Genomic DNA, 23,338 nt, shown 5'->3' on the forward strand with positions numbered 1-23,338 from the left:
TTTTAGAAGTGGGGGTGGGGGGGGGGCGCCAAAATTTTTTGCTGCATACCCCTCTAACACTGGATAGTTGCACCCCTGGTGATTGGCCACTGTTATCTGAAGCAGCCCTGGTGTTGCCCACCCTAGTGTGGAAATCATTTGCATAGCATAAAGTACAGTGTTAAAATAGTGTCTTTAACATTTTACAAAACCTCATTCAAATTATTAAAGGCATCGTAGGTAACAGATAGACACCAAACACGATATGAAATGGTTAAATCATTGTCCATGCATTTGTTTAACTGTTAACAGGTCTGTCCCATGACCTGCTGCTTTAACAGTCAGTAACCATTAACATAAACTGTGCTTTGCATGAAGATGGAGTGGATGTGATGCAGTTTAGATCAAATTAAGACCTCCAAACATAGGTATGAATGGATTAAGATAGATCTCTGTGGCCTCTCTTTATTTCAGTCACTGCTGCTCCATCCAGGGGGTCCTGAAGGAATTTTTTATGGCAGTCCATGCCTAAACCTTAGGAATGAGTTTGGTGGTTAGAGTCAATGTGTCGTCCAATGAGAAGTCCTCTCCTTGGTTTTGGTGGGTGCAGAAGGTCCCCCTTCCTGCTCTGGAAGAGGTGTCTGGTAGTTGTCCTAACATCTTATCTGATGTTGCTGAACATTTGTTTATGTTCATTCACCAAAGATCCAATCACGGTGTGGCACATCTTCTTACACACCAGCAGTTAGAGAGGGGCCCTTTTGTAAACTGCTCCCTGGAATGCCATCTTGACTGGTGTTCACAACAGGCCACTCAAACTCTCCTCCTTACTGTGCATTTTCATTTTATTTTCCTTCAATGAAAGGTTAGATTTTTGCAAATTTTATGAATTAAAGATCAAAAGGATAAACAATGCAGATTTATTTTTATAGTCATCTTTGATCATATTTACCAAGGGTGCCAATAATTCTGACCACCATTGTATATTCACATGCATAGCCATTGACATTGGTGTGTGAACAAAACATATTTAAGCATGTAAATTTCCATAAACAGGTGGTTTATGGAAATTCAGATGGTTTATCCAAAGCAGCCTCTTAGACCGCTTTAATCTACCAAAATGACTGTAGGCTACTCTTCCTTACTCTGCCTTTAAAGTTCCGTCTGTTGTTCATTATGATTACGGAGCCCCTTGTTTGCCCCTTTCCAGGAACTGGAACATAATCACGCACAGCTGAGGTTGGTCAGGTTCTGTGGTTGCAGTGAGATAAAAATGAGTACCTAAATTTTAGTGTCATTATAACCCTTGTATCTATATTGGTTTGTAAATACTGACAGTGTGTATATAACAGGACACATCCCTGAACTTCAATAATTAAAGTCAACTTTACAAAAAAAAACAAAAAAACAACAACAACAACAATAATCTGTTAGTCATCAGGCAGCATCCTCCTCCATAGCTTGAATCAGATGTGTTGGAGGAGCTTAGTTCATTAATAAGGGTTGAATTGAATGCAACCAATGTGTCATCGCTGGAGGAGGATTTCAAAGGTTTTGTGCATGTAAAAAATGACTTCATCTAGGAAATGATTACAACACGTGTGGTTTACAAGATTGTGAAAGAATAATTACAGGACAAATGCGGTACACATGGCTTTGCAGCAGACAGATGATCTTAAAGGGATAGTTCACCCAAAAATGAAAACTGTCATCATTTACTCACCCTCATGTTATTCCAAACCTGTATGAATTTCTTTCTTCTGCTGAACACAAAAGAAGATATTTGAAAAATGTCGTAATCATGTAGTTAATGGACCCCATTGACTTCTATAGTATTTTTTTCCTTATGGAAAGCAATGGGGTCCATCAACCAATCAAAATATCTTCTTTTGTGTTCAGCGAGAAAGAAAATCACACAGGTTTGGAACAACATTTGGGTGAGTAAATGATGAGAGTTTTCATTTTTGGGTGAACCTCCCCTTTAAGTGGGCAAAACAGTGTGTGTGTTTGTACATGTTTGGCTATAGACCGACTTGTCTTCTTTTACATATATTGTTATATTATGACAGCCGGCTGGTGAGGACATACTGGTCCTCACTAGTTAAATCGGCCAAAACATGTTTTTTATGTATGTTTTGTACCGGTTTCTGTGATGGTTTAGGGATAGGGGTTAGGTTGTAGAAAGTATCGTTAACCTGAATATGACATATAATAAAATCAGTGAAAGTCCTCACTAAAATAGTAACACAAACTTGTGTTTATATATGTGATAGGCTATAAAATGTTCTTTTAAATAGATCAAACCTTCAGTTTAATGTTGAAAAAACTGTGATCTGTGTGACTGATTAGCATATCTGATAATAAAGATAGATATAGAGCAAGTGTTAATCATCAGGATGTTGAATATGACACATCATAACACATTTAGCCTAGCCTACTAAACAAATGTGTCTTTTGTTCGCAGGCTCGTGGAACCGCCGCTATATGTTTGTGAGTTTTTGTGGTTAACTCCACCCCTTCACCCTTGCCTCTTTTAGTCAATAGTTAGTCACTACTAGACGCTGTTCGGACGCACAGGTAAACGATGCAAATTTTTGTTTTTTTGGTTTTATGAGGAAAAAGTTTGTATAACAGCAATGATTTCATGTAAAACGTCAGACAGTCGTGTTTTGGAAGCGTTCTAATCTTGTCGCGTCACTCCTTTGCCTCATTCAGTTTAACGCTGTTTCTTTCTCAGGTGTGTGGCTAATGATGGATTTAAAGGATAAAGTTGCTGTGGTGACCGGAGCAGCTCAGGGTTTGGGCAGAAGCTTTGTCGAAATACTTCTGAAAAATGGATCAAAGGTAGCCTAATATAAAATATAAATATTTTTTTAATTATTTAAAACGTTTTTTTGTTCGTATTTGTACAAACGCCAAGTACAGCAAATTAACCATCTTATTAATCATTTCAGTGCTTTGAAGACTCAAAGGCTTTCAAGTGTTCTTTTTTAAGTCAGGGCGTCCTCGCGCCGCTGTGTGTTCCACGTAAAAGCGTTCCAGATACGAATGCGCGTCACAGAATGACAAATATAGCCTATGAGTTCACTAGGTAGGGAAAAAAAAATCGAAAAGTCTACTGTGGATATATTAAAAAACATACACTGGATCTTAGACAAGCCAAAAGTTCTGTTTTGAATACACCGCAGAAAGAAAAAAAGGGCCAAACACCAGTCTCGTTCTGGATAGCTGGCTGCTGGGAAAGTTGAAGTGATGCAGATAAATTATTAATTATGCAGTCGGTGTCCTTTCGTAACGTTTGAGCTTTTATAAATCTATGTAGATTTAAAAAAAAAAACATTAGTGATTAAACAGGCAAAATCATTTCTGGAAAAAACAACAAAGCAACAAAGTTGAACCTGACATTGCAAACACACTCGTTACATAAGCAAGTATTGCGCATGGTAATAATTGGCTGCGATAAGATTGGCGTCAAATGGGGTCAAAGTTAAAAAGCGTTATGGTGACCTGTGATAGTATAGACTACCAAATTTAGTGACCTATCGAATTCTGTGACCGTAGTAGGCGTTGTTGTCACCGAACTGTTAAATCCCTGTCATCAAATTTGATTATGTTGTATGTGCGCCTGAACAGGGATTGACTTTTACAGTTCATTTAGATACTAAGTCCTGTCACTACAAGGGTTTAATTCGAATTAGAGTTCATGTTGTTATTCCTTCAAAATGTTTTGTTTTCAAAAGTAAGGTTGACCCATAAAATGGGTACACAATTTAAAATCTTTAAATAAATTATTCTATTACTTACAATCTAAAAATATAGATTATAGATAAATACAAAACATTAGCTTTTATTTTCATTTTTTAAAGTCCCCCGTAGTAATTAATTTTATCCTTTAAAAATCATCTTTGATCACCAAAAAGACACATTTAAACATTTTTTCATGTGAAAAAACATCATGCCTTAAAATAGTTTGAATGTAACTCTACACCCTCGCTTTATTTAATATACGTGGATATATGAATATGCTAATTAGCCCCGCCTCCACTCACTCGCACTCACTCAGAGATCCACTAGATCAACTTACTGAGGTAAACGCTGCACAATGGTATTGCTTTTTTACCACGTTGGACGCATAACTGTAATTAATGATTAGCCTTTTGCTTGACTACATTATCAAACAGCTAATAATGTGTTGCTAATGTTACACAAACCATGTTCCCATTTGTGAGTCAGACAACTGCCTTCTAACTATCAGTATCCTCAGAAACACTTTAAACACCTTAACGTCAGTGGAGAAAGGCATATAGTTCATCATAACAATGTAATATACATCATACACCCACTATATTGCTAAATCTACCCGATTTTTCATATCAACAGAAAAATATACCGGGATAACCTGGCTTCTTTTGAGACTTCAGAGCGGTCATAGTTAATGATATGCTGGAGTCCACCGGCCTGTTGACGTGATTGGTTACAAGGCAGTTTGTGATGTCAGAAACACCACCGATTTCAAACTGCTTCATTGTCTTTTTTTCACTGCAGTTTTAAAGAGAAAATACTCAGCAATGGTGTTGACAGATGAATTTGCACATGGTTTGTCTTAAAGCATATTAAAACACCACATATAAACAACATTAAAAACTTGATTTTCACCACAGGGGGACTTCAATCAAATCAATCATTAATATATATATATATATATATAAAATATATTAGTATATAATATGGCCAACAAGTTATCCACTTTGAGAAAAAAAAGATGAAATTAAAATTGAATGAGGAAAACTAAACTTTACTATAGGCTTCTGTATTGTACAGTACTGTACTATAATAGCTTACTTTGATTTGATTACAGGTGGCTATAATTGATGTGAATAAATCAGTGGGAAATGAATTGAAGGCCACACTTGATGAGGAGTATGGACGTGACAGAGCTGAATTTTATGCTGCCGATGTCTCATCGGAGGAAGATTTTAAAGGTCTTTCAACACTTAAGATATGTTTTATAATCTGGAAATGATTACATGACCCTGTGACTGATATGTCTTAGCAGAATCAGTTACAGGACAAACAACTTCACATAGTAACACAGTGAAATAGATCCCATGAATGCTTCACATTTTCTTTTACAGGAGTTTTTGAAAAAATTGTAGAAAAGTTTGGCCGCATAGACATTGTGTGCAACAATGCAGGGATCATCAATGAAAAGCAGTGGGAAAAGACTATTGCAATAAACCTGGTAGGAGTCTCCGTCTGACTGTCTGTCTATCTATCTATCTGTAAAAATAAATGTAATTTTGATGAGGCTGATTTGGAAAAACAAACAAGGTGTCTTTAAAAGGTTTATATTCTTGCAAGAAGGTCAAATCAAACATTCAGAGATGCTCTGCAGTGTCAATACACAAAAAGACAATAGGGTCTGGCTGCAGACGTAAAGGATTAGTTCACTTTCAAATATAATTTTCCTGATAATTTACTCACCCCCATGTTATCCAAGATGTCCATGTCCTTCTCTCTTCAGTCGAAAAGAAATTAAGGTTTTTGATGAAAACATTCCAGGATTATTCTCCTTATAGTGGACTTCAATGGGCACCAAATTGTTGAAGGTCAAAATTACAGTTTCAGTGCAGCTTCAAACGACGAGGAATAAGGGTCTTATCTAGCGAAATGATCGGTTATTTTGGGAAAAAAATGTAAAGGTATAGAAACATTAAGATAAGCTTTAACCATAAGCTTTATATAAACAAACGATCGCCTTCCAAGTGGTTCCGCCAAAACCGCATTTCTGTATTCTCCAAAAAGCTTACGCTGTATGTCCTACACCTTCCCTATTCAACTTACGGAACGAACGCAGTGCCAGTTCCATTTTTTTCGGTAAGTAGAATAGGGAAGGCGTAGGGCATACAGCGTAAGCTTTTTGAAGAATACAAAAGTGCGGTTTTGGCGGAAGCACGTGCAAGGCGATTATTTGTTTATATAAAGCATATACATTTACATTTTATTTTTTTGGAAATGACCGATCGTTTTGCTAGATAAGACCCTTATTCCTCGTCTGGTATCGTTTAAAGCCCTATGATGCTGCACTGAAACTGTAATTTTGACCTTCAACCATTTGGTGCCCATTGAAGTCCACTATAAGGAGAATAATCCTGGAATGTTTTCATCAAAAACCTTAATTTCTTTTCGACTTAAGAAAGAATGACATGGGCTTGAGTAAATTATCAGGAAAAATTGATTTGAAAGTGAACTAATCCTTTAAGGGGGGAGCGGAGCTCCACTCAAGGGCGGAAATACGTCACCTCCACTAGTGGAGCTAGCTACAGCTATGGCCGTTGGGCATGCGCACATCAATGTTGCGTCATTTAATTACTGTATTTGCATTATTGTAAGGGTAGGTTTAGGGTTGGGGTAGATGTAGATGTTAATAAAACACAATCTGATAAATAGTAATTTTACTAATTGTTATTTTATTGTAGATTTTGCCTCACTATGTTATTTTAACACAAGCCATCAAAACATAGATTACGCCTAGTCGTCATGCAACATCAGTTAACACTGGTGAGATAAAATTATTTAAGTGGAGGGGACGTATTTCCCGTTTGAGAGTGGAGCTCCACTCGCTCATGGTCTGCAGCCAGACCAACCACCAAAAAAAGGAAGTCACAGTCACATAGGCCACCTCAGTCCTCCACAGTGGATGGGTAGGGACTTCTTGTTAAACAAAGCAACTCCTTACATGGTATTTAGTTAAACTGCAAGTGTTGCTTACACATAGAAAAAGCTGCATATAGATTTCACAAGGTTGAGCCTCAAAAAACACATTCACAAGATAACCAGAGGGGGGTATTGACCCGTCTCACACCCGTTTGGTTTCAGTTCCTGTATATTAAACAAAACACCCTGCACAACTGCACAATCGTTCAATCTATTTTTTCCTTATCTGAATGTTTTGTTTGTCATTTCAGGGTGGAGTGGTCAGGGGCACGTATCTTGCTCTAGAACATATGAAGAAGGAAAATGGTGGTAATGGAGGAGTCATTGTCAACGTTGCATCGATGGCAGGTTTGATACTGTCTCTATAAATAAATAAACAGAAGTGGAATTTAAAAGACAGGATAAAAATGTTGTAATGAATTGATTCTTAGATGTATAAACTACCTGTGAAGTTAAATGGATAGTTAATCTAATTCCTGAATTCTGTCATCTTTTACTCATTTGAACAATCAACACCTTGATGTTCATTCACAACGGCGTTCAAAAAGTCGCTTTCCAAAACCTTCACCCTCTCTGTTCCTCTTTGGTGGAATGAGCTGCCAACCTACACACCGCGTGTGTGAGAACATTGTGTCTTTCAAGAGGCAGCTAAAGACACACCTCTTCCGCAAGCACTTAACCACCTCACACACACGCACACACAAAATATTATATTTCTATTATTTTTATTATAATAAATCTGTCATTGTTTATTGCGAATATTGTTAAACTCTTTGACAAATTATTTTTGTTCCTCTTTTGTATGTTGCTTTGAATAAAAGCATCTGCTAAATTATTTAAATGTAAAATTTATCTCATGTTATTTCAACCTTTCTTGTGGAACACAAATTAAGATATTTTGAAGAATATTTCCAGTTTTTGTCCAGCACCATACAAGAAAGAAAACCATACAAGTTTGGAACAGCATGAAATATATGAGTAAATGATTTTAATTTTTGAGTGAACTATCACTTTAAGGACATGCCTTGACTGAATCTTTGCATTTTGGCTGCAGGTCTGGGGCCTTTGCCAATGGCGCCCATCTACACAGCAACTAAACATGGCGTGGTGGGATTTAGCCGTGCTATGGCAGTATGTATTTTGGCTTCAGTTTGGGTGGCAAAAAAATAATGCATAAAGCATTAAAACCTTTTAGTGGAAAAGAATGTCTTTGACACTTTTCTTTAATTGCATTTGTCAAACAGGCCGTTTCCAAGATGGTTGACTATGGGGTGAGAATCAACATCCTCTGTCCGTGGTTTGTGAAGACCAGTCTTCTGTCCTTCTTGAATTCAGAAGAGCATACTGGAAATTTTTTTCCATTGAAGGGTTTAACGGAGAGGATGATGGAGAACCACGGCTGTCTGGAGTGAGTTAACTCATTTATCCTTCCTCCCAGGAGAGAGATACATAACAGACAGAGCAAGACTATGAATTCAAAGGGTTAGTTCACCCAAAAATGAAAATTCTGTCATTAATTATTCACACTCGTTCCACACCGGCAAGATCTTCGTTCGTCTTCGAAACACGAATGATGATTTTTGATGAAATCCAAGAGCTTTCTGATCCCTCATAGACAGCAATGCAATTACCACTTCCAAAGCCCCGAAAGGTAGTAAAGACATCATTAGTTCATGTTGTTCAACCTTAATGTGATGAGAAAACAATGAACAGCGTAGGAGACTGACAGGGAAGAGAAGAAATTGTTGGATAAAGTTATTTTTGTTTTGTTTTTGTGCACAAAAAGTATTCTTGTCACATCATAACATTAAGGTTGAACCATTATGGGGGATCAGAAAGCTCTTGGATTTCATCAAAAATATCTTAATTTGTGTTACGAAGATGAACGAAGGTTTTGCGGGTTTGAAATGACATGAGGGTGAGTAATGACAGAAATTTCATTTTTGGGTGAACTAACCCTTTAACATAAATTTAAAAACATTTATATACATGACAGGTTTTGTATAGTCATGTGATTGTAATTTCATTACAGGGTCGATGCTGTTGCCAAGGCCTTTCTTGTTCTTGTGAAAGATGAGAGCAAGAATGGAGAAGTTCTGATGATTGAGCCTGAGGTAGCAGCTTTTGTCTCCTTTCCTCAACGGGGCAAAGACTTTCCATCTACACCAGTCAGTCTAGAGTAGCCAGTCAGCTTCTTCCTCTGACACTGGCGTACCTGTCTGAGCCCCTGGATGGGTTTTAATTTGGCATTAAAGCTTTTGCCAGAGCTTGTATGCTTTTATCTGGCTTGCCAATCAAGATATTTTAAGAAAACCCACCCAATTCAATACAAAATATAAACCTGAGACCTTCTGCTATGAATGGCCTTATAAAAAGATACTTTTGACTAAATCAACCAGTATAAGGATTAACTAAAGACTAAAAGATCTGATTTATTCTTTGGTGCTTTTTTTTTTTTTTGATTGTTACAACCATGAATTTCAGCATTTCCTTTGGTATACATTTGCTTTTATGGCACCATATACTTGAACTGATGAGATTATATATATATATATATATACACACACACAAAAAAACATTTTTGTTAAAATTTACCTCAATCACAAAATATTTTGAATATGTAATTCTCTTTTAAAATGTAAGTATTTTCAGTAAATAAGCTACTTTGTGTAATATCATGGTTGTGTTGAAAGTTCTTTGGTTTTCCTTGGGTGAAATTCTGATCTCTTAGAAAAATGAATAACAAATATCCTTAACTTAGACATATTGGATTTTTAGCACAAACAGTGCTGAACAAGTTAAATACTTATGTTTAGAAAAACAAACAGCAGTAAGTGAAATACTAAAATACTGTAGTAAACTTGTCTTGTATACTTTTACCAATAAATGTTTTTGTATTAATTTATTAAGGAGCTGTAACTCGAACAAGAACATGACAGCATTGCAAATATTCTGAAATTGTGGTAGGCTAAAAAAAAAAAAAAAAAACTAATATACAAACATAAGTGGAACAGATTCAGATGTTAATCTGAAAATATACATTAATTATACAACAATACTGCAAATGTTATTGCAATAAAGTATATTCAGTCACTTCCACTGTCACTGTCATCATCGCCATCTTCCTCCTCTTCTTCTTCTTTACCGTTTTCCTCAGTTGTGTCTAAAAGGCCGGCAAAGAAATTCTGTCCCGTATCAAAAGCTTTATTACTCAGAGCTTTGAGGCGTCTGTCTTTTTTCTTTCTACGTCGATAATCGGTGACTATCATATCGGGTATGCTGGTGATGTCCCAGAATTTGATCAGCTCGTCATGAGCGCAGCTCGCCAGGAAACGTGCGTCTCTAGATCGTGCAATCTCCTCTATGGCTTCGCCGACATGCTGTCCGATACTGCCCACCACACGGTTGGGCAAGATACTGATGGCTCTGCAAAATAAAGTATTTAATCATTTCACTGGATGTGTCACCCTGAGCTGTCTTTCTTAAAGACCTCCAGTGGTGAAAATCAGGTTTTTTATGTTGTTTTAATTGTCTATCTAGTGTTTTTAATATGCTTTTAGACAAACCATGTGCAAATTCATCAAGTCTACATCATTGCGGAGTGTATTTTCTCCTTAAAACTGCAGTGTATCAAGGACAGACTCAAACACGTGGTTTGAAACTGCTTCTCTTTCCTACCGTCACATTATTAGCTGTTTGATAATGTAGTCAAGCCAAAGGCTAATCATATCAATGACTGTTATGTGTACGTTGTAGAGAGCGATACATAAAACGCATTAACATTCTGATACATCAACTTGTAGAGGAGCCTGTATAATTCACTCTTCCTCTTCTTCTGAATCAGTTTCTGGTTCAAACATATATGGATGAATTAAACCAATATATCCACTTGTCATTGAGTAGCATTTACTACAGTAAAGTTGACTGAGTGTATCAGGTAGTCTGAGATTGTGTGACTGAGTGGAGGCGAGACTAATCAGACTAATTTGCATATTCATGATACTGCGTACAGTTACATTCAAGCTATTTTAAGGCATGAAGAAATTATTTCCACAGAAAAACACATTTAAATGTGTAATTTTGATGATCAAAGATGAGATTTAAAGCATAAAATCATTGACTGCAGGGGGACTTTAAGGGCTTATTTCGTTCATCAGCTGGAAAAAAAAGAAATTCTGAAAACCAATCTGAGATTTTTCATGTGGCCCGTTCACACCAAGAACAATAAATGTAACAATATTAGTAACAAAATATCTGTTCCAAAAGTGCCTCACCTGATCACCCCGTCAGTAGAAGCAGCACACAGTACGCTGTCTGTAATGGGGACGATACAGTCCAAAGACTCGGCCTGAACTGCAAAACGGTCACTGGTGGCACCAAAACCATTCCAGTTAAAAATGTATACTGTGCCCTCACTGGATCCACAAACAACTTTACGGCCTCTCTGTGGCAAAAAAGAAGAAGGGGTTGATTAAAACTACATTACACACTTTATTTTTAACATTAACAGTGGCCACATCCATTTTTACTAGGGCTGGGACAATACTATCAACGCATCGCAATCGTGGATAATTTCTGATATCCTCCAAATGTATCGCAAATCGATTCTGAGCTTAGTTTTTAACCGCATGCTCAAATGCTCACGTGCATTGTCACATTTGAAATTCTTGCACTGCTCTGCTCTGCTGTACTCCATTACGCAGCGCTCTGTATGTTGTTAGGATGACAAAAAGGTTTAAAAGTTACATTTTTAGCCTGGTCTGCCTCAGCACCAGTCAGTGTCAAAATGATTGTGATGGCCAATAAAATCAAAGTGGGCGGGGTTTACTGTTCACAGAAACAGATAGTGAATTCCAGCGTGAAGCGTAAGTATAACATTGAAAGAGTGAGGTAAAATGTAAATGGCGAAACATTTAATTCATCAACTTATTTACAAAAGAAATATCAAATGACTGACAGTAACATGCAGTGATGCAGCAAACTACTCAACTTTTTCTCAAATATGGCCGTTTTGAATTGAAAATTTACGTGATTCATGTAATTCCTAACTAAGTGTGACGAGACCAGAAATGTTTTTGACATATTAGGCATACAAATAAAAGTGCATGTGTGCATATTTTAATGGAAAGTAATGTAAATATTATTTGCAAATAGTTCAAAACTATTATTTCTCAACTAGAATTAGACCTAGAATTTCCTTCATTGTTCTATTTCTTTATGCTTTAAAAAATAGCCCCTCCCCCTTTGTTCAAGACATGGTTACAGCCTTGGTTTGTTCAATTCTCTAGTTCACAACACTGTAAACAAAGTAAAAATAAAGAAAATAGCCGAACACGTCCTGTCTAAAACGTTTTTGTTAATTAGCAATACTGACATTGTTTAGACTCACTTTCATAATAGAAACAGAGGTAAGATCTCCATTTTGGAATTCAGAAAGCAGTTCAAATCTTCGTCTTTTTATATTGAATACACCCATAGTGCCATCACCACTGAAAAAAAAGACAAAAAAAAAAAAAAAACATTGTAATAGATATACAGCCATGAAAAACATCAGATTTTGTCAAATTTTTAAACATTAGATGGATAAGTATTTGCACACCTTAAGTAGGAAGAACATTGCATTACATAAAATATTATGGCAAGTGTCCTTTTTTTTATTTTTTAAAGAAAGCATAAAGCAAAAAAGAAAAAAGAAAAAGTTAATTAGTGCCTAATTCCAAATCCAAAAAGGCATGGAAAATAAATAACACATTCTGCGGAGCCCCTAGAGGGATGGGATTTCACTTATCACGTGAAGATAGTAAGGAGAGATGACTGACAGGACAATGGCAGAGTGGCATTAACATGGATATTTAAAGTTATAAATATGGATTTTTCTTACAAAAACACATTGCTTCACTGGAGCTGTATGGATTCTTTTATGATGGATGGATGTGCTTTTTTGGGCTTCAAAATATTGGTTATTATTCACTCCCATTATTGGCCAGGATATTTTTTAATATAACCCTGATTGTGTTTGATTGAAAGAAGCAAGTCATATACACCTCAGATTGCTTGAGGGTGAGTAAGTTATGGGATGATTTTCATTTTTGGGTGAACCAACCTTAGGTTTAGATGTCACCTATAGGACAACTGCAAAATTACTACACATACAGTATCCGTCTCTTTACAATGCACTCTACAATTTCTCCGTGTATCTATGAGAACTTAAATTTACAATGCTTTCAGGAAACAGCCTGTAATTCTAAGATGATTCGTGCAACCGTTTCTACGATCTACTTAGGCGATGCTTTTGAGAAACGCAGCCCTGAACGTTACAGAGAGACTGGGTCCCGCAATAATATAAAATATGTGAAAAATGTGTTTTTTCAAGCATGAAAACCTATTCTAAAAGACCCCAAATACAACATCAATGCATAACAGGTCCCCTTAAACAGTACCTGGAAGTAAGCAGTGTCCTTTTAGCCTCGTCAATGGCGATATCACTAATATAATCCTCATGGTGCTTCAGATCCATAAACGATGTTCCTTTCCTCATATCCCAGACCTTCAGCGTTCCCTCATCATCTCCTGTCGCAAATATATTCTCATCAACCAGCAGCAGGGCATTGATGGGGACCCTTAAAAATTATCAAAAACATCAATTACTTTGCTGTTCAAAGAACATTTCAGCTTTACTAATACGACCAGATTAACTTTTCAAGAATGGCTTTATAAAAATGAAGAGGAATATCAGATACCCGTGAGCTTTTGGGATGCGCGTCACTAGTTTTCCAGCCTCCACATCCATGATGTGAACAGCCTTGTCTTTAGACACGCTGAACAATTCTGAAGAACAGAGAGGAGAGAAATCACTGGTAATTTCTATATAGAAACGAGTTTGCAAAACCCAGAAATGAGTTAGCATTTTAGCACTTTCGGTTCCATCATCTCAAGCCAATGGGTTTTTTGTTAAATCGCTAAAAATAAGGTCTGTGGTTAACACAAGCTCGATATTTTCACATTTTATTTTCCGACATAAAATACATCAGTAATACCGCCCATGTGATTTTTTTTTTTTTTTTTAAAGCTTTTACACGTCATGAAAAGGGGCTAAATGGCACTACAGAGGTTGTCAGGGACATTAAACTCATCTACACACTACTAGTCCCCTTTCACAGCCTCTTAAAGTGACGTGATGTGTAGCCAAGTATGGTGTCCCATACTGAACACACACACACACACACCCGGAGCAGTGGGCAGCCATTTTTGCTGTGGCGCCTAAGGAGTGGTTCCTCGCTCTTGCAAACTCAAACTTTCAGCAAAAATGTTTTTTGAATAATAATAGAGACCTGTTGGAAAGTTAACTTGTGGTGACATTGACGTCATGTGACTGTAGTGTAGTTCGTTTTTAGCCTACACTTAGCTTCTTCAAGTTGTGTTCATTTGTGAAGATTATTGTGATGGACAAAACGTGCAAGAATCAAACTTTTGTTGGTCACAGACCTTTTTTTCTGAAATAATTTGTAAGCCAATGGGAGAACCCTAGTTAAAAAAAAAAAAAAAAACCTATACCAATCTATATTTGAAATACATTTTATACCAAGTATACTTCAAATCCATTAACATATTTATTGACATATCACTTCAGACTTACTGTTATAAAACTATAATTAAACTTTATTTGAAGTATTTCTTAATTGCACAATGCACATTTCCTAATTATGCCTAAAAAGTGATTTGATATCACTATTAATAAGGATTGTATGATCTTTGTATAATATCAGTATTTAAAAGCAAGATATTTAAAGTGTACCTAAAGTATACTTGTAACAGTTCCACTTTAGAACGAGTTGTTCTAAAGTTTAGAACGAGTTGTTCCAATTTAGCAGCAGTTTAGTATACCAAAAGTACAATTGCATTGTATATTTATCCTATTGGTTTTCTGAAACAGAAATATAGGCCTATCTATCTATCTATCTATCTATCTATCTATCTATCTATCTATCTATCTATCTATCTATCTATCTATCTATCTATCTATCTATCTATCTATCTATCTATCTATCTATCTATCTATCTATCTATCTATCTATCTATCAAAAAACGTCCTCCCTGCAGCACTCTCTTGTCAGTGTTGGGGAAACTCTAATAAACACTGTAATGAATGTAAAAGAAGCAGCTGCTCACTCTGTCCATCACTGGAGAAGAGCACTTTCCTGCAGGACTTGAGATGATGTCCTGATGACCACAGCTCTTTGTTTGCTCCTTCAGTGCAGGAGTATGAATACCTGCAAACCAGAGAGAGATGAATTTATGCTGAACTGCACCAGTACACTCCTGTCAATTGTCTATTTAGATTTGATTAACTGTATTTCAACAACATATTAACTAGAATCCTGCTCCTTTTGATCACCAAATTTCCAAATTCCATGACTTTTCCTGGTGTTACCAAATAAGAATTAAAGAGTCACCATGAAATCAGTCTTTGATTGAAGTCTTTTTTTTTTTCTCCATGTGTCCTCGAACTTCACTTAATTTGTTCCCTTGTTGTAATAAACCATGGCCATGTTCAACTAATTTGTTTCCTTGTTTTTATTTAAATAATATAAGGGAACTAATTATTACAATGTGGAAAAGATTTAGTAAAAAGAGTAAATTATTATATTGTGAATTGTGCGTACGATTTACTTGAAACAAGGAAACGAATTAGGTCTACTATTGTAATTGAGGAAATTTATTCAAGAAATTCATTACAAATAAGCAAAATTTAATGTCAGAGAGGGATTTGAGTGGAATTTTTTTTTTTTTTTTACCAGTGAGCGCAAGCGATACATGAGTAGAGCATTCGCTTGAGCATCTGAGCGGAGCGCACACGCATAGAGCAGAATATTGCTCTGCATGAGATCGACCAATAGCAAACCACAACCATCCAATCAATTCCCCATGGACACAAGTCCTGCCCTACATTTTTTCTTGTTTGAGAAGCAGTTTCACTTGAATAAAAGTCACAATAGGGAAGAAAAGACTACTGGCAACTTCCATTTCATGCCAAATTTAAAACATGTTACATTTTATTTGAATGTGTCCGTGTCACAGTGTAATTATATAATGAAGTACTGAGTAATATTCATTAACTACATGTCCTTACTATAGGGTTAGTTCCATATAGTTATGCATAATTTAGTTATTACTATAATAACTACATGTAACATGGGCACTGTAAAATAAGGTGTTATGAAAACATTTGAATTACCATATTAAAAATTGTAATAAAAGTTTTCTAAAATATTGTTTAAATATGCAAATGATGCATTATCTAATTAGATATGGAGTGATTTACATACATTTCCAGAACAGAAAACATTAGATGAAGCAAGGTTAAAAATTGTTTCATTTTGTTGACACAGAAGAGTCTATTTTTACAGAGTGGATTTTGGAATAAGCCGGTCTCAAAGACAAGGCTTAAGCTAGTCCTAGACTAAAATGCATGTTTGAACTGTTTTAACTAAAAGCAACTTGTACTGACATATTTTAAGATATGTCAGTGCCATTGTTTTGTCTCAAGATGCACACCTGTAATGTTTTTTTTTTCAAGTGTATGTTTATAAAAGTTAATTGAACTAAGGCCTAATCCTGTCTTAAGCTAAGCCCTGTCTGTGAAACTGGGCCCATATCACTCAATGAATCAGAAAATTCTGTCAACAGCCAGAAAAAATAAAAAAAAAATAAAAAAAATAAAGCATTTTCACCATGTTTTTAGGAATAAAATGTCATGTAAATCAGGCAAATGATTTTAACAAACCCCTCTGTAAAAAGTTTTAGAATATAGAAAGGAAACCAGAAAGTCTGGTGTATGTAAGAGCTACTGAAGAGGAAACTTCTGGCTCAGTGCTGGCATTTTCTTTCCATTGTATGTAAAATATATGTTAGTGAAATAAAATAGGCCAAAAATCTTTTTTTCAGTTCAGTTATATTGCCTTTTGGCTGTATTGTTAGTACTTTAACGTTACAATCGCTACAAAAATTCTTTTGTGCCAACTGCAGTCAAATTATTTAATAGGGAATTGCTTAAATGAAAGAATAGGTAACGTATGTTGTTTTATCTGGCTTGTGGTTTTAGCAATTTTTTTATGTTTGTACTGTTTATGTGTGTTAATGTTGTACTGGCTTTGTCATGGCTGTCCAAGATGAATTTCTCAGCAATGGGACAATAAAGTATATTCTGTTTCTGACAATGCCACTTTACATCTTACACCTGTTGTATTTGCACTACAGGAAAACTGTGAACCTTTAAGTATAGGTTTTTATTTTTTTATTTAACTTGTTAATTATTTACCTTTTTATGTGTTGTCAGTTGCTTAAAGGTTACACACTTTACCTATTTTATGTTGTCTGTTACTGTGAACTGTACACATTCACCTCCCCATGTTATGATAAATAAAGACATACAAAAATAATAGCACTTTGTCATTTATTATGGTAACAGGTAACATGAATAACTGAGTTAACTCTCAGTTCTTACATAGTTAACATTTTATGTCATGGTTTGAGGTTTCATAACAACGCTGGGGCACATATTAGTCAAAGCACAGCATACAGTCACAATCTTGTCAAGGAAAGTCATGTCCTCGCCTTGACACGGGAGTACCATGCTCACTGGTACGGTTCCATTTAGTATGATGTACTTTGTGCGTACACATCCAATCAACCTCTCCACATGGACCCTGAGGTGAGCTATCTGCCGCATTTCCTCTACATCTTTTGCATCTAGCTGGATATGTCCGCTTGCAGGCGTTTTCACTTCTGCACACATGAGTCCATCAAATCCACGATTTGCCAACACCAAGTCCCCAGGCAAGAGTTTATTAAGAAGGCTGCTATTTTCAGTCACATGCTCATCACTGACAGGACCTTCCAACCCATGGGAAATGAAAGCGATAGCTCCTCGTGGTGTAATGCCAATGAGATACTTTAGGGTGTGCTTGTTTGTGTAGTGGGAAGATGTCTGATTTGATGCTCCTCCAACGTTAATTTCCAAGCAGTCCACGATAACTGCTACTCGACTGCCAAAAGCCTCTACAAACTGTGGCGGCATGGTGGCTTGCAAGCAATGTCTCTCTGGCCAGTGCACCAAAGGGTTGAGACGTGTAAACATGGTCTCTATGGTATCTCTGAATGTGGTGGACACAGCAGTTCGATCTACGGAGAAGAGGTATGCAATGTGCTGGATTGGCAGGTTCAGTCTCAGGCGCATCAGGGTTAAGAGGAGCATCTGAAAAGGTGAAAGTTTGCCTACTGGCAGGTAGGGAAGAAGTTGTGTCAGTACACCCATCAGAACAGCAAAACATGGAAGTCCAGTGTAGTACGTGACCTTCACATCATCATCTTTCAAAAATTCCTCATCCATCTTCTTTTGGGAGAGCTCTTCCTTCAGTTTCCTGTTCTCCTCCAACAAGCGCTTAATTTCAGCATGACTGCAGCTGCAAAAACTACATTCCTGCTGTTCTTCAGTGTTGTATTTTGGGTCAGCTTTAACCATCTGTGAAGCATCATCTGGTGGTTCACTCTCATCCATCTCTGTTTTCAGGCCAGCTTGATCCAGAGGTGCAGCATTGTTCCCCTTTAGAGCTTGCCGTCTCTTTGTACTCCGGTTAAACCGCCCAGGGTCCGTTGGTTTAACTTCGGTGTGCCCAAGATGTAATGATGGCACCCAGTCGGGATCACACTCTAGCATTTCATAGGCTGGTTTGCCTAAAAAGACAAGGCCGAATTTCTTGGATTAGTTATTTAGCTATTCGCCCAGCTATTGGTGCAAATGCCGCGTTTCCACCACAGGAACTTTCCCAGGAACTAGGGATTTTGGGGTGGTACTCTGTTTTAACCACAGGAACCAGGGTCTAAATGAAATTTCCCCCTCTACGTTTTCTTTAAAGTTTGATTCATTGAACTGCTTCCTTGCCTTTTTCTCCAAACTACCTCTAAATTAGTGGAGCTGCACACCTGTTTGTGATTATCAGAGTAAACATAGCTGTGTGAGATTGTTACTTTTGTTATCTGATGAAGGCCTTGGATGGCCGAAACGTCATGTTTTTTTAAGTAATAGCTCTTAAGAGTGAGTGTTGCCCCTTTGTTTAGCTCAATTGAATTTTGATTTTCGGTTGCAACTCCCTCTTGTATTGGTAGTGCACCTTTTTTCATATTCGTTAAATTTCCCCCTCAGAAAGTCCCTGCTCACGAGGTAGTTCAGAAATTTTCGGGGGTGGGATTTGGGCACTGAACATGCTGATTGATCGAATCATGCAGCATTTTGATTGGTTGACTCCACGCAGCATTTTATTTCAACCACCACTTTTAAAAGTAAGAGTTGTTTTGGTTTTCGAATCAACAAAAAATACGACAGATGGACTGATGACGAGGTTCAGGCTTTATTAAGCTTATATGCGGAGGACGAAATACAGCGGGACTGGAAAGTCGCACACAGTCCTAAGTCACTGGACTAATTTGTCTAATCTTCACGGTACTTCAGACCACCAGACAGCAACAGGTTTTGGGGAATAAAAGTTCCTGGGAAAAACTGTTCCAGTTAATTTCAGTGGAAACGCGGCTAAAGTTAGCTGTGTAGCAACACCACCACCATAGCTGCGCCCCAATTCAGAGGCTGCGTCCTTCAAAGGCCACATACAGCGGCACAGCGAAGGCTGTCCCAATTCAAAGGCTCTTTCAAATGTGGCCTTGAAATGCGTCCTTTGTTTCCCAGGCAATGAAGGATACAACAGATGGGCTGCGTCCAAAATCTTAGGCAACCGACTTGTTGCCTCGCTGCCTTATCAGGCAATGACTTTGTGGCAGCTGTTGCACACAAAGGTACCTCACGACACTGATTTCAGAGAGACTTCTGGGGCAGGGTAACGGTTTAATGATCTACAGCAAAATAGAGCGAATGTTGGTGATAACCAAGCAAATATTTAAAGGGTTAGTTTACCCAAAAATGAAAATTCTGTGATTTATTACATACCCGTAAGACCTGTGTTTATCTTCAGAACACAAATTAAAATATTTTTGATAAAATCTGATGGCTCAGTGAGGCCTCCAATGCCAGAAAGTTAATTTACAATTTCAAATGCCCAGAAAGCTACTAAAAAACATATTTAAAACGGGTCTTGTGACTACAGTGGTTCAACCTTAATATTATGAAATGACGAGAATACTTTTTGTGCGCCAAAAAAAAAAAAAGAAAAAAAGAAAAAAAAAAGACTTTTCAACCATATCTAGTGATGGGTGATTTCAAAACACTCCGCACAAAAAGTATTCTCGTTGCTTCATAACATTAAAGTTGAACCACTGTAGTGACATGAACTGTTTTAAATGTCTTTAATAGCTTTCTGGGCTGAACTTGCTGTCAACGCAGGCCTCACTGAGCCATTGGATTTCATCAAAAATATCTTAATTTGTGTTCTGAAGATGAACGAAGGTCTTACAGGTGTGGAACAACATGAGGGTGAGTAATAAATTACATAATTTTCATTTTTGGGTGAACTAACCCTTTAATTACTTAAACAGTAATTTCTCTCTAGAAATGACATCAGAAGTGGAGAACATTGGTCAAAAATGTACATTTACAAAAACTGACCACCAACATCAACTTTCAGATGCCATCTTTATTTTATAGCTCAACTGTCACAGAATGGAACGCAGGATTGTGGGATATCATAGGCAGCGAAGGATACATCTACGATGAAGGTATCTTAGGAGACAGGAAGCGAAGCCAACATTGGATTCGGACGTGCCTTGATGCCCTCCTACCTCGGAATGTGTCCCCCAAAGACAGCATTTTTCAGTTTTAGGATGCAGTCATGAATCCTTCGCGGCCTAACCTACCCCAGAATTCATTGTGTGCAAGTGTTGATAGGATTTTTTGAGATAATTTGATGAATTACATTTTTAAATTGGGTCTCAATTTTTTTTTTTAAATTTAAATTGGGTTTTGAATATCGAATGATACAAAGGTGAAAAAAACAACAACAACATTTTTTTTGGAACGGTTCAAACATTGACATATAAATACTAAATTAACCTGTTAACTGTCACCCCCACTTTTTTTTATAGACATGAAAATGCACTATCCAAACTTAAATGGTTGTAATTCAAGAATACTTAGGAATATAGACATAAGGCTGGTCTTGTTTTAAAGATGAAATTTGGCAGATTATTGTAGACGTGGAAAAACTTACGCAAGTTATAGAAGTTTAGGTTTATGAAAATTTAAAAATATAATATTTTATATAAAATATATATTTTACAGAACAAGTTTTACTCTAAAACTGCAAGGAAATCAAAGCCAAAAAACTGAACAAGTTTTGTTCCAAATTTCAGGTTGATATCTCAAAAAATGAGCTTTCAATAAGATTGTTTGTGCGCAGTACCACACTTTTTCACTAGATGACAACCAAGCTCCATTACTGACCATATAAAGGCGCCTCCATTTCCAAATATGGTTTTAGTGATCTGAACCATATATTTCCATAATTTTCATACAATGTATGAAGTAGACATCCTATACAGAAGTAGTATGGGAAGTTTGGCAGAATTTGATATGAATTCAGCCTCTAATAAACAAAAACAACACGTATGTGGGTTATTAAAAACATTTTTAGACCTTTTTTTCCTCAAAAAATTTAATGGATGTAATCTTTTGAACTCTTGGCATGAAAACAAACATGTTTCAACCAGTCTTTAATGATTTTTCATATTCATCGCCATTTCAAAATAAAGGTCTGAACATGCCTTATGAGTATGAAAATATGCTTGTTGCACAATGATAAATTACTGCTCCTCTGTAATTTATTTTAAAAATCAGTCACCAAATATGAAAACTACAGCTTTCAAATAATATAGTTTGTCAAGATTAGTTTAAGTTTAGAACAATTGAATATTACTGTTTTAAATATGTAATGGCTGTGGGCCAGTGACAGTTAACAGGTTAAATGTTACATACATAAGTATCTAATATACTGTGAATGTGTTCATTATCTGTAAATGTTTATTCTGACTAAACCTATCTGTCTTTATATATACTTTTATTGTTCTCAAATGTTTGTGTCTCTTCTTGTTATATTTGAGTGTGTACTGGAAGCGTCAATACCAAGGTAATTCCTTGTGTGTGCAAGCACACTTGGCAATAAAGCTCTTTCTAAATCTGATATAGTTTTATACTCTTTATCATGTACACAAATAGAAGGTCAAAATATTTAGACAAGATGTGAACGCGTTTTTTTTTTTCCAGACAGTTGAATTTAACTTTCAGAAAGTCAGTCTGTCACAGTTGCTAGGCGACAAGAACAGTCCTCCGTAAGCACAGCCTCTGAATTGGGACACAGCTCATGTTTGCATAGCAAGAGCTAACAAAAAAAAAACAGTTAAATGTGTTTTATTAATAACTTACCTTTATGAAAATGCCGCGAACAAACCAACATGTGTCGGGGAATGTTGTTGAAGGTGATGTTTTTCCGTCTCACTGCTGCTACCCACGCCATGCGGCGCCGCTTTGTTAACTCGGAAATCTGAGTTCCGGCATGTTGTTTCCAAGTAGGAAAGCTGAAAAATCTCATGCCAATTGCAATACGTTTCCCACGCCGGTCGACATTGCGACTGTGGCAGTTAATTACACAGCAAGAGTTCACCATTTCGACGTGTCTTAGCTGTATAACACAAACGTTAACGTCTACTTCCGTGTCCTAATGTCCCAACGTGCATTGCGCAGCTGACGTCACGTCCCATGAAAAGTGTCTTGAACTACTAATCTAACATTTATAACTGTGGTAACACAGAAGAATGAATACCTGAAAAACATATGTATTCTCTGTCTTGTTAGACGGCGTAAATAGGTTTTGATCAGATTAATATGTTTACATTTAAAAGGGCTCAGTTTGTAATTACTAATATTGTTTTACACACGCAACATTCGCATTCGTGGGACCCCAAACAAACACAGTAAAGTCTAATGAGGATTATAGATGCCTGAGAAATAAACAAACGTACAGGTATATATCTCCATCAATGTCTCCAGCTGCAAGGATGTCTTGGTTGGGATGAAATGCGATTGTGTTACCAATCGCCTCTAGTTTGATGTCTTCTGGAGTCTCACGGATCTTTGGTGCTTTGGGTTCTTCTGCAGTCTCCTCCTGTAAACACACAAGCAGGCAGCACTGCGTTCAGTTTATTACCGTTTAAAGTGCCTTCTGCGACTTAATTCTTAGGCATTTCGGTTTATTTTAAATGTATGTTCAAATATATTCCGATAAACTGAAACGCTCGATATAGTAAAACACAAAAAACTTACTTGTTCATACGAATCCTCGTGCTCTATGTAAGTCGCCATCTTTATTGCAGGCTAAATATCTCACTTCCGCCCCCTGCTGCACTGGAGTGGTCAGCAGCGCATACATTACATGCTGACACGTTTTTTTTTTTTTTTGTTTGTTTTTTTTTTTGTTTGTTTTGCACACTGTACAGCTTCTGTATACATAGTATTTTTTGTATATTTTGCATCAAAACCTCTACATTATTCTATTTTGTTTTATTCACACATTTATTAATAGTTATATTTATTATATTCTATTTTATACTATTTGTGTGTATGTTCTTAATTTTTTGTTTTTGC

At 36.6% G+C, this 23,338-nt stretch overlaps 3 protein-coding genes across 4 annotated transcripts; 1 reads left to right on the top strand and 2 right to left on the bottom strand.

Moving 5' to 3' along the window:
• Positions 1–2,425: 2,425 nt before the first annotated feature.
• zgc:56585 (uncharacterized protein LOC393297 homolog) lies at positions 2,426–9,758 on the top strand. 2 transcript variants are annotated; one of them, XM_067375981.1, is made up of 8 exons: positions 2,426–2,556; positions 2,717–2,823; positions 4,838–4,961; positions 5,115–5,221; positions 6,948–7,044; positions 7,751–7,827; positions 7,941–8,104; positions 8,729–9,758. In XM_067375981.1, exons 2-8 carry the CDS (start codon positions 2,728–2,730, stop codon positions 8,877–8,879), a joined length of 816 nt encoding a protein of 271 aa, XP_067232082.1. In that variant the 5' UTR covers positions 2,426–2,556; positions 2,717–2,727; the 3' UTR covers positions 8,880–9,758. The 2 variants fall into 2 exon arrangements, with proteins under 2 accessions (XP_067232082.1, XP_067232083.1); XM_067375982.1 differs by lacking the exon at positions 2,426–2,556 and adding an exon at positions 4,525–4,575.
• Positions 9,759–9,780: 22 nt separating this feature from the next.
• Positions 9,781–23,079, bottom strand: wdr55 (WD repeat domain 55). The gene is made up of 8 exons (XM_067375980.1): positions 23,018–23,079; positions 22,717–22,859; positions 14,866–14,966; positions 13,437–13,524; positions 13,137–13,316; positions 12,086–12,185; positions 10,971–11,140; positions 9,781–10,122 (listed from the first exon to the last, which is right to left on the bottom strand). Exons 1-8 carry the CDS (start codon positions 23,054–23,056, stop codon positions 9,783–9,785), a joined length of 1,161 nt encoding a protein of 386 aa, XP_067232081.1. The 5' UTR covers positions 23,057–23,079; the 3' UTR covers positions 9,781–9,782.
• zgc:113019 (uncharacterized protein LOC550590 homolog) lies at positions 15,809–22,706 on the bottom strand. Its single transcript, XM_067375979.1, has 2 exons — positions 22,121–22,706; positions 15,809–18,429 (listed from the first exon to the last, which is right to left on the bottom strand). The coding sequence occupies exons 1-2, from the start codon at positions 22,359–22,361 to the stop codon at positions 17,213–17,215; spliced, it is 1,458 nt and encodes a 485-aa protein (XP_067232080.1). The 5' UTR covers positions 22,362–22,706; the 3' UTR covers positions 15,809–17,212.
• Positions 23,080–23,338: the final 259 nt, after the last annotated feature.

This window comes from Chanodichthys erythropterus, chromosome 22, assembly GCF_024489055.1.
Source record: "Chanodichthys erythropterus isolate Z2021 chromosome 22, ASM2448905v1, whole genome shotgun sequence".
NCBI lineage: Eukaryota > Metazoa > Chordata > Actinopteri > Cypriniformes > Xenocyprididae > Chanodichthys > Chanodichthys erythropterus.

Coding starts and splice junctions, on each gene's coding strand:
- zgc:113019 (XM_067375979.1), bottom strand. CDS start 22,361: ATGGTGAACTCTTGCTGTGTAATTAACTGCCACAGTCGCAATGTCGAC. Junction 18,430..22,120: donor TTCGCGGCATTTTCATAAAG/GTAAGTTATTAA, acceptor TTGTCTTTTTAG/GCAAACCAGCCTATGAAATG.
- zgc:56585 (XM_067375981.1), top strand. CDS start 2,728: ATGATGGATTTAAAGGATAAAGTTGCTGTGGTGACCGGAGCAGCTCAG. Junction 5,222..6,947: donor AGACTATTGCAATAAACCTG/GTAGGAGTCTCC, acceptor TTGTCATTTCAG/GGTGGAGTGGTCAGGGGCAC. Junction 7,045..7,750: donor CAACGTTGCATCGATGGCAG/GTTTGATACTGT, acceptor TTTTGGCTGCAG/GTCTGGGGCCTTTGCCAATG.
- wdr55 (XM_067375980.1), bottom strand. CDS start 23,056: ATGGCGACTTACATAGAGCACGAGGATTCGTATGAACAA. Junction 22,860..23,017: donor ACGAGGATTCGTATGAACAA/GTAAGTTTTTTG, acceptor GTGTGTTTACAG/GAGGAGACTGCAGAAGAACC. Junction 12,186..13,136: donor AGGACACTGCTTACTTCCAG/GTACTGTTTAAG, acceptor CTTTTTTTTCAG/TGGTGATGGCACTATGGGTG.